Genomic DNA, 15,065 nt, shown 5'->3' on the forward strand with positions numbered 1-15,065 from the left:
TAAGAACTAGAGACTTCATTTTTTTTTAAATGTCCGTAAAAAGGCGCATATCGAGTTTATCATTAAAAGACGATAACTCATTCCGATATTTTGGTATCGATAAAAACCTTATCGAAAATCAGATATAAAATGATATCTCCCATATCTTTAAAGCTAGAGTTTCCAAATATGTAATGTAATAATATGTTTGTATGCGTGTGTGTGTGCGTGTGTGTGTATGTGCGAATTATTATTGAAATATCAGTTGCTCGAAAGGTTCAGGGGATCTCGTAGTCGAGCAGTCTCGACTGTTGTCATCATACATCACTAACAGAGGCTTTCAAGTGGCTAAGGGACAGTCTATATCATCGGCAAGACCTATCAAGTATCAGCGTTCTAGCTGTAAAATTCCAGAGTTCCAAAATGGCGTTCATACGGAGCAGTACATCTCCTATTCGAAGGTACCGTGGATGTGGTGTACAACCCTGAGTACCTGTTCTGGCGCTCCGTGCCGTGCGGTACGATCTCCCTTCATTTCAGGTACGGCTGTACTCTTTATTTTTCAATATTGGATATTCTCTTTGAGTTCTCTTATTTAATTCTAAGGCATCGCTTATACAATTCATGGCGACAATAATTTGTGTTTAAAATATTGGATCCGCTGTTTGAGTTAAGTGGGTTGCGATAAGTATCTGCAATTTTTATGACATGGTTAATTGATTTGCAGTTATTGGAAATAATGCGAATGGTGTGGATTCAGCTGGCTGATTCGAGAGTGATGCTGATAGCATAACTCCCACTATAGACGGATCTACTTATATAACCTCTAAAATCGAAGCGTTCAAAAATCAGGACAGACTGAAGAGCATGACTATATATACAAGATATACATTATGGTGTCTGTTCTGCCTGATACATACATATATACATAAGAAACCATTATGTTTCCCATTCTAAATGTAATCAAGATATAATTCATGTCAAAATTGAAGTTTCACAGTTTATATATATTTTTTTTTCAAAATTTATAACCATTTTTAGATTTTCAAATGAATTATGTATTAAGAAACTATGCAAAACTAAGCCATTTCAACTATGATAAAAATGGAAAAGACTGGAAAGTGGAGGCCGGCAAACAACAGTCGCCCATTTCATTGGCAAAAGAAAAAGTAAATTGATCAACTTTTTGTGATAACTTAGTAAATGCACACGTATTTATTAGGCTGTTAGATCCAGTGCCCCAAGATTAACCTTTGTCAACTATGACAAGACATTTGGCAGCCCCTTGAAGCTCACTAATAATGGGCATACTATAACTATGGCGATACCGCCCGGAGCCGATGGTAGTCAACCAGCTCTGTGCGGATGCATGCTGGAGAGTATATATAAAGCTGTGCAGTTACACTTCCATTGGGGCTCGCCACATAGCGAAGGATCGGAACATGAAATTGAGTTTTCTCGCTACGATGCTGAGGTGCATATTGTTCATCAAAATTGTGCGTATGGAACTAAACAGGAAGCCATTTGTGCTCCTGATGGCTATGTAGTATTGGGACTCATGTTGAAGATAGCGGCTGTAAGTAATACCTCATATTTATTATTTATGTATTTTTTTGTTCCTTTTTTTATAGGAACCCGTAATTAATCCTAAAGCTTTGAATAAAGTCTGCATGGAGGCAAGTCAAGTTAAAAAATATGATATGTCCTCAACCTTTAAAGGAGAGTTTTCATTAAGGGATATTTTAGCTGGTATAGAAAGGCAAGAGTTTTTTACATACCAAGGTCTGTATGCTTTCAATGCCGAAAAGTATGCATTTATTGTGTTTTCCTATAGGCTCGCTTACCACACCACCATGCTCTGAAGTTGTCAATTGGTTTGTCTTCCCCAAACCTATAGAAATTTCAAAACGATATGTAAGCGAAAATATATTTTTAAATATATCATCAGTATTTAGTTACCATCTTACAGCTGAAACACCTGTGGAACCTGTCAGATGATCGCGGCAGGCCTCTGCTCAATAATTTTCGAGAATTACAGGACCTACACGAGCGTAACGTATATTATAGAAACCAAATGTGGCCAAAAACTTAACACATTGGAGCACCCTAATGATTCGTTACATTCAAATCGTTGATTGCGCAGACAAATATCGATTAAACAATGTATCGGAAGTGCATTGAGCTGGGATGACAATCAAGCTTTTGTGACAAACTGGTGAGCTATCGATAGTCAAATTACAAAACAATAATAGCGGCACAGATGTAAGTCAAAGCATATAAATATATATGTTTTATACTATTAGCAAATATAAGATTATAAATTTATGTAACTCTCTAGCATAAATGTTTATAATCTAGCTTCAAATAAAATGTCCAGGTATTTTGCGTAATAATGTCGTGTCACTCAACCATGAAATTGCAAACATGCAAATGACAGAAAAAATTAAAATTTAGTACGGAAATCATTAAATAAGAAACTAAAGAAAATTACAAACAAAAATGAAACGGGAGGCTCCGGAGGCACGTGATAAGTTGCCTATAGTATACTCCAAAAAATATGCTGTGCGTTTTGGTGGTCTTGAAAAGTTACATCCTTTTGATGCAGCTAAGGGAAAGCACATACAACAGGTACGCTTATATTTATGTACATATGTATGTATGTATATGTAAGTGTAGATAATTTAAAAAGCTCTTAAGTAAATTTTATTTTCAGCTGCTCTGTGCTGAACTGTCGTTGGAATGCGGCGACTTCTATAATCCCCTTGAGATTACCAAGGAGGAATTACTGCGAGTCCACACTCCTAGGTATTTGAGGTCCCTTAAATGGAGCGCTAAGGTGGCTACCATTGCGGAGGTTCCGGTTCTGATATTTGTGCCTAACGTAGCAGTGCAAAGTGGATATCTGCGACCAATGCGCTACCAAACAGCTGGCTCCATTCTGGCTGGCAAACTGGCCTTGGAATATGGTTGGGCGATCAACTTAGGCGGGGGCTTCCACCATTGCTGCTCGTCCAAGGGCGGTGGCTTTTGCCCCTATGCAGACATCACTCTGTTACTTGTGCGCTTGTTTGATTTGGAACCTTCGAGAGTACAAAACGCAATGATTATTGACTTGGATGCGCACCAGGGCAATGGCCATGAGCGGGACTTTAAGGACACTGAGACTGTATACATACTTGATATGTACAATGCCTATATCTATCCAAAGGATAACGAGGCGAAGCTGAGCATTCGTTGCGCTGTTGAATTAAAGCATCTCACCGAAGATGCCTACTACTTAAAGCAACTGAACCGGTGTCTGATGCGAGCACTCTCTGAATTTAAGCCAGATATTGTTGTTTATAATGCCGGCACCGATATTCTCAAAGGCGATCCGCTGGGCAATTTGGCGATTACTCCAGACGGGATTATAGAGCGCGATCGCTTGGTCTTTAGCACATTTCGAGCACTGAATATACCCATTGTTATGTTGCTTAGCGGCGGGTACATGAAATCATCCAAGAATGTTATAGCAGATTCGATAGTCAATTTGAAGAGGCAGGGATGGCTAAAATAATCTACCCTATTTTATGAAAATTTATACAAATGTTGGACACTGTTAGAACGATCACCCACTGGGGATAAACAATGAGCTGTGAGAGATAAGATACTTTTACTAAAATGTCTATTATATTCATAGGCTTCAAATTTGATATACTTGTATGATAAAAACTCAAGTATTCTATTTGAATTAGGTGCTGACTACTATAGTGGTCGGACCAGTTAACTCAATATAGTTGTTTATTGCTATTTATTCTTATATAAAGCAAACGACGACACTTTTAATTGCTTATGCTATAAATACACAATTGTAGCTTATTACGTGTTTTGAAGTACAAAAATGTATATAAATAAATATGTTTTTCGAATACTTAAAGTAAACAATTAGAATATAAATAGTCTATTAGTAAGAGGTTTTGTCTTGGGTATTACTTCATCGTTATAGTTTATTATTATGAAGTAGTTGGTGTTTTTTTAGATTTGTCTTTTATAAGTTAACAAGTGGAGCTTTCCGAATATCCTGCTCCTAACAAGCCGTTGGCATTGGCGGTCTAGAATTGCAATTCAAATAAGGGTAATAAACTTGTTATTTTGAATTGAAAATTGCATGCACAGATGAATGTTCAGTTGTGATGGCGCTCATGTTGCTTTTGCTGCAGGGCCAACTTCAAACACAATCATCAATTAAATAATCTAAAAGTAACATAAGAACGGTGACAAAATAAAAACCAAATTAATTGAATTGATAAACAACATACAAAACAGAGTTTGCTAAGTGAGATATGAGCCAATCCACTTCGCCCCGAAGGCTACTGAGATGTGTCAGATGTGTAATGAGAGGCGCAACGAGAATACTATGCTGATAAACTTACGCCGCATTGCTAGCAGGCAAATCCTCAAAGAGCACTTCCCACCGCGAACTGATAATGTATATCAAACAGAACGAAATTATAAACACCACAATGCCAATGCTTAAAATTGTGACTTCGTGCACATGGGACGGACGCAGGAAGATTCGGGCGCTGAATTGCGACCAAGTTGACTCAGTCCACGTTGAATATTGACCTGATCGCCAATCGTAGTCTGCATTGGAAAAGCAACCGTGTTAGGGACTGGCAGTGCCTAAAAAAGTTCACCACTTACCGTCAATGAGAAACGCAGGACTTAATGCATGTGTATAGTTCTGCGTTGTACGACGACACTCCCCAGTGCCATTCAGACCAGCAAAATAGAACAGTGGCAGTTGAGTGCAATTCTCCTTTGGCACACTCGGCTCTTGGCGCGACAGCAGATAGCCGAAGAGGCGGTACGTCCAACCTGATGATTCTTGTGAGCCACCCAGCACACTTATGTATCTGGATAAGTTTGTGTTTAGTGTTAAGCATTGTGAAGTGTGGGCATGTATACTCACCGCATTGGCGGCAACGGCACACCTGCTGGACTGTTTGGGTATGAGGAGGCTTTGAAAAGTGGACAGTCTGAGGACAGCAGAAAGCAGTAGAAGAATTCATCCGCCAACAGTGGATTGGCCACTTGATTTCCTTGGTACTGTTTATCCGTTAGAGTCTCGTAGAGCGCCATTGCCACTATGGAGGAGACGTTGCGCACCTTCATTTGCAAAGAACTCCAGCTGATGTTTTTGGCATCGTTCACATCAGCCAGCTTTGTGTAATCTTGGCTGGTGTTGGCATAGACATAATCGACATTATCAATATCATCATATATGGAGTGATAGTATCTATTGTTGGGCGCAGCGTTTAAAATCAAAGCCGGGAAATTTTGGTCGCGCCGCAAAAACGATTGCGCTGATGTGGGTGGTATGTTAAGGCCCACGTTTGATTCGATGTTCACATTAAAACCGTATCGGGTTGATTTAGCATACTGGTTAAGCAGTTGCAGCAGTTGCTTAGCGACAGGTGTCGAATTAAGTGTATGCAGCTTAATGTTGCCTATATCGTCGAGTGTTCCAATGTCTAGCATAAACTCGATGTTGTCAAACGAAATGGGCGTCGTGCGTGTGGAGCGGGTAGGAAAGGCCAAGTTTTCCATATCGTAAACGAATCGCTGCGAACCAATGTAGTCATAGGACTCGCCATTGAATGCCAGAAACAGCACATTACGTTTTGGATCAGGCTGCGAGTTCGCCGAAGGCAATAGTTTGTGGAGCATATGCGCCACCTGGGTAAGAACAGCTAGACTCTGCAGCGAATCCATGGCCCCCAACCCTGCAAGTGGGACTGTTAGTAACAAGAACAGAGAATAAGAGACGCTTGCAGCCTTTACCCAGTCCATCGAACATGCTTGTAGTGTCCAGGCGGCACGATACTACAATAAACTTTTCGGTTGCATCAACATCGAAACTTTCAGTTGGAGTGCGTGGGTACAATGTTGCGTACACATTCCGGCCCTCCAAGGGATCGCAATATTTACTACCGCCAAGGTTGTTTATGAAATTCGTCCGCCGCATGCACACTTCAGAGTTAACAGCTGCAGACATAAAGGACTTGATTTCCACAGCGCATAAGCTGCGTAATGAATGCGACTCGTAATCAAAGTTGTTGAATTTGTTAAAGCACTCCTCCAACTTGTCGATTTCCTCAGGATCAGCTATATAGTAAATGGGAAATGGAAAGTCCTCGTGCAGTAGACCAGTGCCCCAGCGATTCCAGGTATTGGCCACATTGCTTGCATCACAGGTGACTGTCTCTGTGCTGTTGTGTAATTTGAGACCACTGTACTGATTGGGACAGTTGAGTTCGTGCGAAAACTGCGTCATTCTTTTTGATCTATTGATTAACAGCACAACAGATATTGTCTTAGGGCCGGCATCTTTGAGGCGTAAAAGGTTTATCCTAGTAAACAAATGTGGTGGTATCATTGGAGCATACGGCGGAGAAGGCGGACTGTTGAGCAAAAATTCCAAATCTGCATCAGTGTTTATCAGGTGCAGTACGCCTACGGATCCTGAAAATGTCGCTGCAATGGCAAAGACATGAGAGATTTTTCTTTCACCAACCGTCCCCGACACAGTGCTTACATGAGCATCCTGTCTGATGGGTGCCGTTCAAGCGTCGGAAACAACTGGCACCCAGAATCGGTTCATACATTTTCTCACGCGTTCGCTCGCCAAGAACTGTGAATAATAAAAGAAAAAATTAGACAGCGGCTTAGGTGAGTCAGCACCCAGACTTTGTTTGAGCATGGGGGTGTCTTAATTGCAGATTTCTTACCACCGGCAGTACTTTGAAGCCATAATAGCAGCCATATCGCAGCTGCTTTCTTCTGCTGTGCCATTAATGGGACCTTTGCAGCTTATGAGCCAATTACCCGGCGGTTATTGGTGATACACAAATGACAACAAGAAAGCTAACATATGTACATACATATGTACAATGTCTGAGCTGAAACGCGTTACTTATCCCAACTGTTGGCTTCCTAAAATCAGAGTTGCACAGCAAAATAAATGACATTCCTTGACTAAATTTATTTATATATGACATGTAAATATCGATACACTGCAACTCGAAAAACATAACCAAGTTTCAATCGATTTTTAATCTAATTTGTTAACTTGCGCTCATCGAGATGGAAGCTATCGATAACTAGTATTTTGAAAAATCGAATCAAAAATTCTGAATATAGTAAAAATTGACATTCATGTTCTATCATCAAATTATGGACTGTTTCTACGATTATACATAAGCCCAATCCCAGGTAAATTAATTTACAAAATACTTTTTCATCTGTTGTTTTTAAAAATACTGTGTAATTATAAATTTATAACTTTTATTACTTTATATTGACAGTCGTCATTTCTGCTTATAATTTTATATTTGCGAGCTAAAGAATTTTAGCTTGTAATTTTTTTTTTTTAATTACACAGGAAACATATATAAGGATTTCTTAGTGGACTTTTCGCTTAACTATACAATATGTAAAAGTTTACTATCTTACATCATATTACCATTAAAATTAGAAGAGTGTATCCTCAGCTCGTATATATTCGCCAATATCAGACTGATGAAAGCAAACAGTCGTCAACGGATCAGCAGTTTTACATTCAGTAGTGGATCGGGCAAGAACACCAAATCCTAGAGCCAAGTCATTCATAGAAAACACAACCACACCCTGATACTGTCCAGCGTTTTCAGTTATTCTGCCCAAGCCAGATTTTGGTATATGATTGCCATAAAGGAACTGTTGCTCAAAGGAAGGTTTGACCCAAACCTTGTACTGTGCATAGGGGGCCAGATAATAAAGCGCCGTAATATGGAACTTTAGTTTATTCGTCTTCGAAAACTTTCCAAAGCAGGTGCCTACGCATACAAGTTGCTTGTAGCCGAAGCACTCACTTAGCTTTAATATGCGTTCAGAGACATAATAAACACGATCTTTGTGCTCACGGAAGCAATAAGTTCCATCCGGCCTATCAATGAGTTGTTGCACGTTTGTTCCGATGCTGAAACGAATGGAAACTTATAACCAACTATTGACTTGCATATAATTTTCTTACTATTTGGCAAGCTTCTCAAAGAGAATCTTTGTACGTTCGTCTGATAATCGCTTCATTCCGTTTTATTATGGGCAAAAGCAAATAACGCGGCACAATAGAAGAAATGTGTTTTGACGAAAATGTGCTAAAAAATACCTAAGCACGTTTTATAGTTTAGTGCTGTGTAAAGCCGAAATTTTACGCTTAGAGCACTGGTATCTGTATATAGTTATATATGTATATATCGACTATCGGCATATATTTTAACTTATGGAAAAAAACCAAATCTATATGCCCCGATATGTACATATGTATGTATGAACAGGAGAATAAAAATCTTTATTAAATTATACACATGTTTTTTTTTTTTTTTTTATTACATTTAAATGGAATTTAATTTTAGGTCTTATATATTGTTTTTCGTAGGAAACTCAAATTGTATGTCAATAAAATTACAATAATGAAACACATACATACATATGTACATATATATTTATTACAAAGCAGAATTTTAGAATTTTTTTTTATACTCATTCACGAAGTGAATTAGTATATTGGTTTTGTGCAATGTCCGTCTTGCTGTCCGTCCGTCTGTCCGTCCGTCCGTCCGTCCGTCTGTCCGTCTGTCCGTCTGTCCGTATGAACGCAGTTCATTTCGCCGCTATTGAAGCTAGAGGCTTGAAATTTGGAACACATACTCGTGTATAACTCCGATTTATAAAGTGTTAAAATTTTCCCGATCCGCCCACTAGGGGCGTGGCAAATCGGAAAATGCATTTTCCGATATACCAGAAATCATGTTAGTTGAAGAGCTAGAAAGTTGAAATTTGGTATGTAGGTCCGCGTTGACCCCCCAAGTCCAAAAAGCTATGGTGGATATATCTACGCCTATTGGGGGCGTGGCAAATCAGATAAAACGGTATCTCCTAAAGTTCTAAAGCTAGAACGTTGAAATTTCGCACGTGAGCTAAAGCTATAATTCTATAATGACTGATAAAAAATGTTATGTCTACGCCTAATAGGGGCGTGGCAAATCGGACGTGAAGATATAGTGATTTTTCAAATTTGGCTATATTCAAGGCACTATTGATGCTACAGACTTGAAATTTGGTATATATACGCGAGTTGACCTCCCAAGTCCAACAAGCTATAGTGGATATATGCCCGCCCAAAGGGGGCGTGGCAAACCGCAAAACTTTATATCTCCGACAGTTTAAGAGCTAGAAGCTTCAAATTAAGATAGTTGAGTTACTGGTAACGTCCTCTATCGATGCCCCAAAAATAATTGTCACGCCTCTTTGGGGGCGTGGCATATCGAAAAATACCCTGTAATTTTCACATTTTTTGAGCGTTAGCATTCAAATTTCGCATTTACGTTACCGTTAGCTCTTTCTAAGAACTGGCCAAAAATGAGGTGTCTACGGCCACTAGGGGCGTGGCAATCGGCATTTGTAGTATCAAATTGCGACATTTATATGCTTGAGCTACCTACATACATACATATGTATGTATTTATATGTATATACAAATAGGCTTAATAGGCATTGATAACACGGAAGGAAAGATTTTTATAAAATATAAAAATAAAATTTAAATATTAAAAAAATATAAAATAAGCTTAAATAACAAAATTTGCAATTTACAAAAAAGAGTTTTCCGCGGGATGTGAATGAGTATTCCGCAGTCGGTAGCGCCCGACTGCAACGTTCTTACTTGTTTTTTTTTTTTTTTAAATAACAAGAATAAATAATTGTATATAATTAATTGAATTTTTACTATTATTATAAATTAGCATATGAGCTAACAATTTAGCTCTAATATTATGCAACTTCAGATTTTTGTGAATAGTTTCGTTCCTTTAGTAAATTTTCAAGCTGATGCTCCTGATAGTAGACCACAAGCTGAGCTGCCGATACTTGCTTGAACAGCTCATAGATAGTTGGCTTCAGATTGTAGAAGAATAGTAACTGTTGTCGCTGCTGGAAATCGCTGATTAGGGAACCTACAACGGTAGCCGTGGTAAAGTCAGCGCTGTAGACATGCGACGCATCGACAACGACGGGCACATTCTGGCGTATGGAGTGTTTATTAACCCAGTTTCTGACATATTCCACTGAAGGAAAGATTAGGCAACGATCTGGTGTAATCATCAGATATTCGATGCCTGATTGGGTTAACAAAAGCTCGAAGCTTAACTTCGGACGAGCCACATTGTACAATATAAAAATAACATTGATTCCAATTCCGATGAGAATTCCACACTCCAAAGGTAGCACCAGGCAAGCTACGAAGGTTCCAATGCCCGGCACCAGATCACTCTCTGTAAGAGAAAAATATAGTAATAAAAATACATGTTAAATTAAAAAAAAAAAAAAAAACAAGTAAGAAAGCTCTAGTCCTGGCCTTTTGGCCTTTTGTGTTCGATTTGGCCATTGAAATAAATTATTGAAAATCAGAACTACTATTTCTAAAAACTGGTGTGAAAATAATAAAATAAATTTCATTAAGATATAACATAAATATTTTACAGCACATTTAAATCTATCACAGCACTTGCAAAATATAGCAATGAACTTTAGGTACTGCCTAGTTAATTATTTATTAACGAACCACTCGATTCGCCAGAATTACACATTTTAAGCGAGGCTTGGGCTTGCCTTTTATGACAAGTTTTCACAAAGATTAATGGCAAATTTTACTGCACAACAGCAAAAAAGCTGTTGAGTTAACGCATGCCAATCTGAAAACACTTGAAATTATCTTCATCAGCAATCATTGATTAAGAGCTTTAAAGTTAAAGCACCCTAAAATCAGGTAGCTCTCGGCGGGAAGTTAATAACCTTTCTGGCCTGAACTTCAAATTTAGCATCAGGTTGCACTTAGCTTTCTTCTTCTTGAAATTCAGCTGGACATTAAAGCTTTGAATCTGTTGCAATAGCATTTCACTAGAGGGCTTACAATATAAACTCGAATAGTTAGTTTACTTACTTTTGGAACGCCAGATGGGCTTTAATACTTTGATTTCGATCATGAAGACGACGGCGGCAATTATAATTGCAGCCAGCGTGGCTTTAGGAATGAAGTAGAAGTAGGGCGTAAGAAACAGGAGTGCTATAATGACTAAGGTTCCGGAATAAACATTGCTCAGTGGAGTGCGGACCCCGCTGGCATTGTTGACAGCTCCACGACTAAGTGCGCCGGTGCCCGGGAAGCCTTGCATAAAGGAGTTCAGTATATTGGCTGTGCCGATAGCAATGAGTTCCTGGGAGGCGTCGATGGGCTGGCCAAAAGCTAAATATAATTGAAAAAAGGTCAGCTAGCGAATCATTTGGCTTAGGCTTTCGTCGACGGACTCACCGAAAGCCTTTGCAATTGCAATACTCTCCATGAGGGAGATCAGGGGAATCACTATTAGCCCGGAGCCAATGCTGTGCACCATGTCGACGAAGCCCTGCGGATTGCCGTCTGCGGTCTCGTTGGCGCTTAGAGACGTGGGTGGCCACTGCACACTGGGCAGGCCCGGGGGTATCTCGCCTACGATGCGAAAAGGCGCGCCATGCTGGTCGCTGTGCAGCAGATAGCCCATGATGCAGCAGACTACGACCAGGATCGCGTTGCGCGCCGTGCCCACAATCCAGAAGAGCTTGTTGGCAAATCGTTGACAGCGCGAGTGCTGCTCTTCCGGCGCAGGTCCGATGCGGTATGAGGAGAGCATGCGCAGCATCAGGAGAACCACTATGCACGTGATTCCCAGAATGGTATCCGTGGGTCTGGAGTCTTGTATGTTGATAAACACCTGCCTCCAGACCTCCACAAAGGTATTGCCATTGGCCTTAATGCCTAGCACATTCTGAATTTGTGAGGATAGAATAATCAGCGAGACGGCTGAGGTGAAGCCTGAGGCCACCGGCCCAGAAACAAAGTCTATGAGAAAACCCAACCCAAACAGGCCCATTAGCAGCTCAACAACTCCGCACATAAGGCAAAGTAACACCGACTTCTGCCAGGAGCCCTGCGCCACCTGATACGTCAGCAGCGCAACAATAGCTGAAGGACCCAGCGGCACGTCCTTACAACTGCCCAGGAATATATACACGAAGCATCCAGCGAAACTAGAGTACAGTCCATACTAAAAGAATCAGAATGTGAAAATTGCAAACAAAAAGTTAGACTGGGGACTTACCGCCACAGGAAGACCTGCGATTCCCGCATAGGCTAGCGCCTGCGGAATGACTGTGAGTCCGACGCTTATGCCGGCCACCAGATCACAAATAGCATCCTCGCTTCTGTACGCCGGAAGCCAGCGCAGAATGGGCAGACGCTTGTGCAGCGTCCTCTTATTGAATAGGCGTCTCTTGCAATTCTCGAAACAGCCTCTCGACCTATCCAGAATACTTCGGCTCCCAGCTGGAGGCACCTTTCGGCCATCTTCTGTCACTGAAGCAAAGAATGCAACCTTGGAGTGAAAGCTAATAAGGTAAGCAGTACCTACCTACCTATCTAGATATACATATATGTATATTCCACAATAATAAACCGTAATGTGACGTTCACTATAATTCATAATGGCACGTACTAAGCATTCGCTATTTTAGTGAGTTGGTTTACGTTCTGTTATTATTGTACGGCAATTACTATTGTTTTTTTGTTCATAGTATTTTTTTCAACATGCACACGTTTCATTGTCAAGGGTAAATTGGGTGTATCTTATGAGAACATCAATAATTATTTTGACTCTATGGCGGAAGCCTATCTTAGTTGCACAGCTGTGCAAAAATATCAATTTTTAAAGGGAATGAGAGATATTAGGTCGCAATGCTAAAGTTTTCCAATAAAATCAACTCATTAATAGATTGTAAAAAATACTCTGTTTACATAAGGGTTTAGTTAATTGCAAAACGTTAATTAAACAAACGTCAATTAAGAGTGAACGAATCACAGATATGAATATGGACCCTCCTTACACACCCTTCCGTACTAAACCTCTTGTTACTCGTCAAGCAGTCTTAAAGCTCATATTAGAACCACGTATTATTAGTACATATCTCTTTCCTTAATAATATTTATATATATTTTACATTTTCTATTCTCAGTATTTATTGTATTAAAATGAACTTACGTACAAGCTCCTTGGACTCCTGAAATGCTCCTCCCAAACTGCAGTCACTGGTACTTTGCTCTGGAAGGTTTAAGTTGATGGATATGGTGGAGGACTTGAAGGCATCATTTAGGTATACGTGATTCATAGCTGGGTTAAACTTCATTTTAAAATCAATCAATAGGAATCTACAAATATTTGTCTGGCAATAGTTAAATATTTAAATAGTCTCATTTTAATCACAGTGATGATTTTGATACATTAATTATTTGATTATATTTGGCACATTTACTGTGGACTGATAACTAAATGTAATCTGTGTACAAATTCTGCATTGTGTGTGTATATTAACAAACATTTAATATGGTTTCTTCAAGTTACCATACTTATGAAAGTTAACTGGGCCTATGCCTGCTTATGCTATTGTCTAACATTTTGAAATTGCTTCAAGCAAGCGAGTCTGAGCACACTTCAAGCTTGTCATCTATATATTCGCTTTTATAGTTTCCGCGTCCGGTTCGGTATAGACCCATAGACGTGGCTATATCGACTCAATCAGAATATGAATCGATATGAGCTACATTGTCAATTATGGGTTTAAGGAAGTGGCCCTTAATATTTACGGGTAATAAAGTAGGTTGGAGTGAGTGTACCTAAGCATGAAACGAGATACAACAAGAACTCGTATTTAATGTTAATCTTCTTCTTTATTTTGCTTAACACAAAAAGTAAAAACAATTACATATGTACATATGTATATACAATATATATGAACAAATAAATATTTTTGGTTTTGCTTTTTTAATATTTAGGGTACTTTACTCAAATGGCACGCTATAAAATATGCACTTAATATACTTAACTTATTATTTTTGTTTTACTGTGATTTTCCATCTTACATATGATCTCACGACCGAAAAATGCGAAGCCCTTTTGTTTGCTTTGTGCATAGACGTCAATTGTTTCGCCAACTTACCCAGATTTTAGTTGAGTTCAAAATAATTAGGCCTCTATTGAAAACAAATGCTTTGTATCGCTCGCACCGGCAACTTGACTTATAACATTTTTTTTTTTTTATACTCGTTTGTTGAAAGGAAAAAAACCGTATTTGAAAAAGGTTTATTGTCAATTTAATTGCACATAATTGCGTATATTTGGCTTTGGAGATCGCTTCATTTGCATGCAAGTCAGATTTAGTGGCCAAAACTTTTACCGATCCACAAGTTTTGTAATGCCATTTGCATCACATACACTTTGGGATTCACATCATTTCAAATATATCAAATATATATATTAAAACAAAAATAAAACTTAGTTTTTAACAGACATCACATTATTCGAGCACCCTAGGACCACGAATTTAAGCGTTAAATATAAGACTGGGCCAGCGTTGGCAATTGTTTGCTTGCAACCAATAAAGCTTCGGAGCTTTTATTGTATGCCAACAATGCCAACTGAGAGCTTTTGGGTTTGGGGAAATGCCATTGAACATAAAGTCGTACTATACTCATTTGCGGAATTGGAAGTGCGTATGCTTTTTCTCTCGCACTCGAAAGCTTAGAAGATGAGAGCGCGCGAAAGCGAATGTTGTTGACATTGTGACTAAGCAAATATTATAAATATGCTTGCCTGAAAGTACAAATTCATTTCGTTTATAAATATGCATTATTTATTATCTTGTAAATTGGCTTAAACGACCTAAATGAACCAGTTGTTCAAGAACTTTTGACGCATCAGCTTCAACTGCCCGGCTAGCTCAGTCGGTAGAGCATGAGACTCTTAATCTCAGGGTCGTGGGTTCGAGCCCCACGTTGGGCGAAAATAAAATTTTTACTTGTTTTTTAGAAATTGATTATTTTTTAAAATATACTTTTATAAACAAAAAACAGCTACAATACAAATAATACCGAACTTGCTTATGATTATTTTGGCGCTGCAAATAATATAGATTTTTAA

The 15,065-nt window shown here is 39.0% G+C and overlaps 6 protein-coding genes and 1 non-coding gene across 12 annotated transcripts in view; 4 read left to right on the top strand and 3 right to left on the bottom strand.

Annotated features, from left to right (window-relative positions):
* Positions 1 to 15,065, top strand: part of ATPsynCF6 (ATP synthase, coupling factor 6) — a 118,192-nt gene that overhangs the window by 88,882 nt on the left and 14,245 nt on the right. The gene's annotated exons all lie outside the window — the stretch shown is intronic.
* Positions 976 to 2,372, top strand: CAH4 (Carbonic anhydrase 4). Of its 2 annotated transcripts, XM_030384987.2 has the most exons (5): positions 976 to 1,148; positions 1,202 to 1,555; positions 1,611 to 1,761; positions 1,814 to 1,893; positions 1,949 to 2,372. In XM_030384987.2, the coding sequence occupies exons 1-5, from the start codon at positions 1,029 to 1,031 to the stop codon at positions 2,069 to 2,071; spliced, it is 828 nt and encodes a 275-aa protein (XP_030240847.1). In that variant the 5' UTR covers positions 976 to 1,028; the 3' UTR covers positions 2,072 to 2,372. The 2 variants fall into 2 exon arrangements, with proteins under 2 accessions (XP_030240847.1, XP_089112230.1); XM_089256104.1 differs by having other exon boundaries at positions 1,015 to 1,555.
* On the top strand, positions 2,417 to 3,903 carry HDAC11 (Histone deacetylase 11). Of its 2 annotated transcripts, none has more exons than XM_030384984.2 (2): positions 2,417 to 2,607; positions 2,693 to 3,903. In XM_030384984.2, exons 1-2 carry the CDS (start codon positions 2,479 to 2,481, stop codon positions 3,533 to 3,535), a joined length of 972 nt encoding a protein of 323 aa, XP_030240844.2. In that variant the 5' UTR covers positions 2,417 to 2,478; the 3' UTR covers positions 3,536 to 3,903. The 2 variants fall into 2 exon arrangements, with proteins under 2 accessions (XP_030240844.2, XP_089112229.1); XM_089256103.1 differs by having other exon boundaries at positions 2,472 to 2,607; positions 2,677 to 3,903.
* Positions 3,699 to 6,996, bottom strand: Nct (Nicastrin). 3 transcript variants are annotated; one of them, XR_016196147.1, is made up of 7 exons: positions 6,750 to 6,996; positions 6,557 to 6,652; positions 5,803 to 6,495; positions 4,931 to 5,744; positions 4,663 to 4,874; positions 4,278 to 4,602; positions 3,699 to 4,212 (listed from the first exon to the last, which is right to left on the bottom strand). XR_016196147.1 is itself a non-coding variant. In XM_089256099.1 (7 exons), the coding sequence occupies exons 1-7, from the start codon at positions 6,811 to 6,813 to the stop codon at positions 4,046 to 4,048; spliced, it is 2,115 nt and encodes a 704-aa protein (XP_089112225.1). In that variant the 5' UTR covers positions 6,814 to 6,996; the 3' UTR covers positions 3,699 to 4,045. The 3 variants fall into 3 exon arrangements, 2 of the variants coding, with proteins under 2 accessions (XP_089112225.1, XP_030240849.1); XM_089256099.1 differs by having other exon boundaries at positions 3,699 to 4,070; positions 4,392 to 4,602; XM_030384989.2 differs by having other exon boundaries at positions 4,392 to 4,602; positions 6,750 to 6,995.
* Positions 7,289 to 8,186, bottom strand: LOC115562838 (60S ribosome subunit biogenesis protein NIP7 homolog). The gene is made up of 2 exons (XM_030384992.2): positions 8,033 to 8,186; positions 7,289 to 7,978 (listed from the first exon to the last, which is right to left on the bottom strand). The coding sequence occupies exons 1-2, from the start codon at positions 8,086 to 8,088 to the stop codon at positions 7,492 to 7,494; spliced, it is 543 nt and encodes a 180-aa protein (XP_030240852.1). The 5' UTR covers positions 8,089 to 8,186; the 3' UTR covers positions 7,289 to 7,491.
* Esp (Epidermal stripes and patches) lies at positions 9,802 to 13,275 on the bottom strand. Of its 2 annotated transcripts, none has more exons than XM_089263976.1 (5): positions 13,135 to 13,275; positions 12,195 to 12,467; positions 11,369 to 12,140; positions 11,000 to 11,302; positions 9,802 to 10,331 (listed from the first exon to the last, which is right to left on the bottom strand). In XM_089263976.1, exons 1-5 carry the CDS (start codon positions 13,273 to 13,275, stop codon positions 9,832 to 9,834), a joined length of 1,989 nt encoding a protein of 662 aa, XP_089120102.1. In that variant the 3' UTR covers positions 9,802 to 9,831. The 2 variants fall into 2 exon arrangements, with proteins under 2 accessions (XP_089120102.1, XP_089120109.1); XM_089263983.1 differs by having other exon boundaries at positions 12,195 to 12,448; positions 13,131 to 13,275.
* Positions 14,855 to 14,927, top strand: TRNAK-CUU (transfer RNA lysine (anticodon CUU)). The gene has a single exon. It is a non-coding gene; the product is annotated as a tRNA-Lys (tRNA).

Source organism: Drosophila navojoa, chromosome 2 (genome assembly GCF_054131105.1).
Source record: "Drosophila navojoa isolate 15081-1374.11 chromosome 2, UAZ_NAV_1.0, whole genome shotgun sequence".
In the NCBI taxonomy this organism is placed as follows: domain Eukaryota; kingdom Metazoa; phylum Arthropoda; class Insecta; order Diptera; family Drosophilidae; genus Drosophila; species Drosophila navojoa.

Coding starts and splice junctions, on each gene's coding strand:
- CAH4 (XM_030384987.2), top strand. CDS start 1,029: ATGAATTATGTATTAAGAAACTATGCAAAACTAAGCCATTTCAACTAT. Junction 1,762..1,813: donor AGAGTTTTTTACATACCAAG/GTCTGTATGCTT, acceptor GTTTTCCTATAG/GCTCGCTTACCACACCACCA. Junction 1,894..1,948: donor TAGAAATTTCAAAACGATAT/GTAAGCGAAAAT, acceptor ACCATCTTACAG/CTGAAACACCTGTGGAACCT.
- HDAC11 (XM_030384984.2), top strand. CDS start 2,479: ATGAAACGGGAGGCTCCGGAGGCACGTGATAAGTTGCCTATAGTATAC. Junction 2,608..2,692: donor AGGGAAAGCACATACAACAG/GTACGCTTATAT, acceptor TTTTATTTTCAG/CTGCTCTGTGCTGAACTGTC.
- Nct (XM_089256099.1), bottom strand. CDS start 6,813: ATGGCACAGCAGAAGAAAGCAGCTGCGATATGGCTGCTATTATGGCTT. Junction 4,875..4,930: donor GTGCCGTTGCCGCCAATGCG/GTGAGTATACAT, acceptor AAACTTATCCAG/ATACATAAGTGTGCTGGGTG. Junction 4,071..4,391: donor TTGCCTGCTAGCAATGCGGC/GTAAGTTTATCA, acceptor TTGCAATTCTAG/ACCGCCAATGCCAACGGCTT.
- LOC115562838 (XM_030384992.2), bottom strand. CDS start 8,088: ATGAAGCGATTATCAGACGAACGTACAAAGATTCTCTTTGAGAAGCTT. Junction 7,979..8,032: donor TTTGAGAAGCTTGCCAAATA/GTAAGAAAATTA, acceptor CATTCGTTTCAG/CATCGGAACAAACGTGCAAC.
- Esp (XM_089263976.1), bottom strand. CDS start 13,275: ATGAAGTTTAACCCAGCTATGAATCACGTATACCTAAATGATGCCTTC. Junction 12,468..13,134: donor TTCAGGAGTCCAAGGAGCTT/GTACGTAAGTTC, acceptor TTTCACTCCAAG/GTTGCATTCTTTGCTTCAGT. Junction 10,332..10,999: donor GCCCATCTGGCGTTCCAAAA/GTAAGTAAACTA, acceptor TTTCTCTTACAG/AGAGTGATCTGGTGCCGGGC.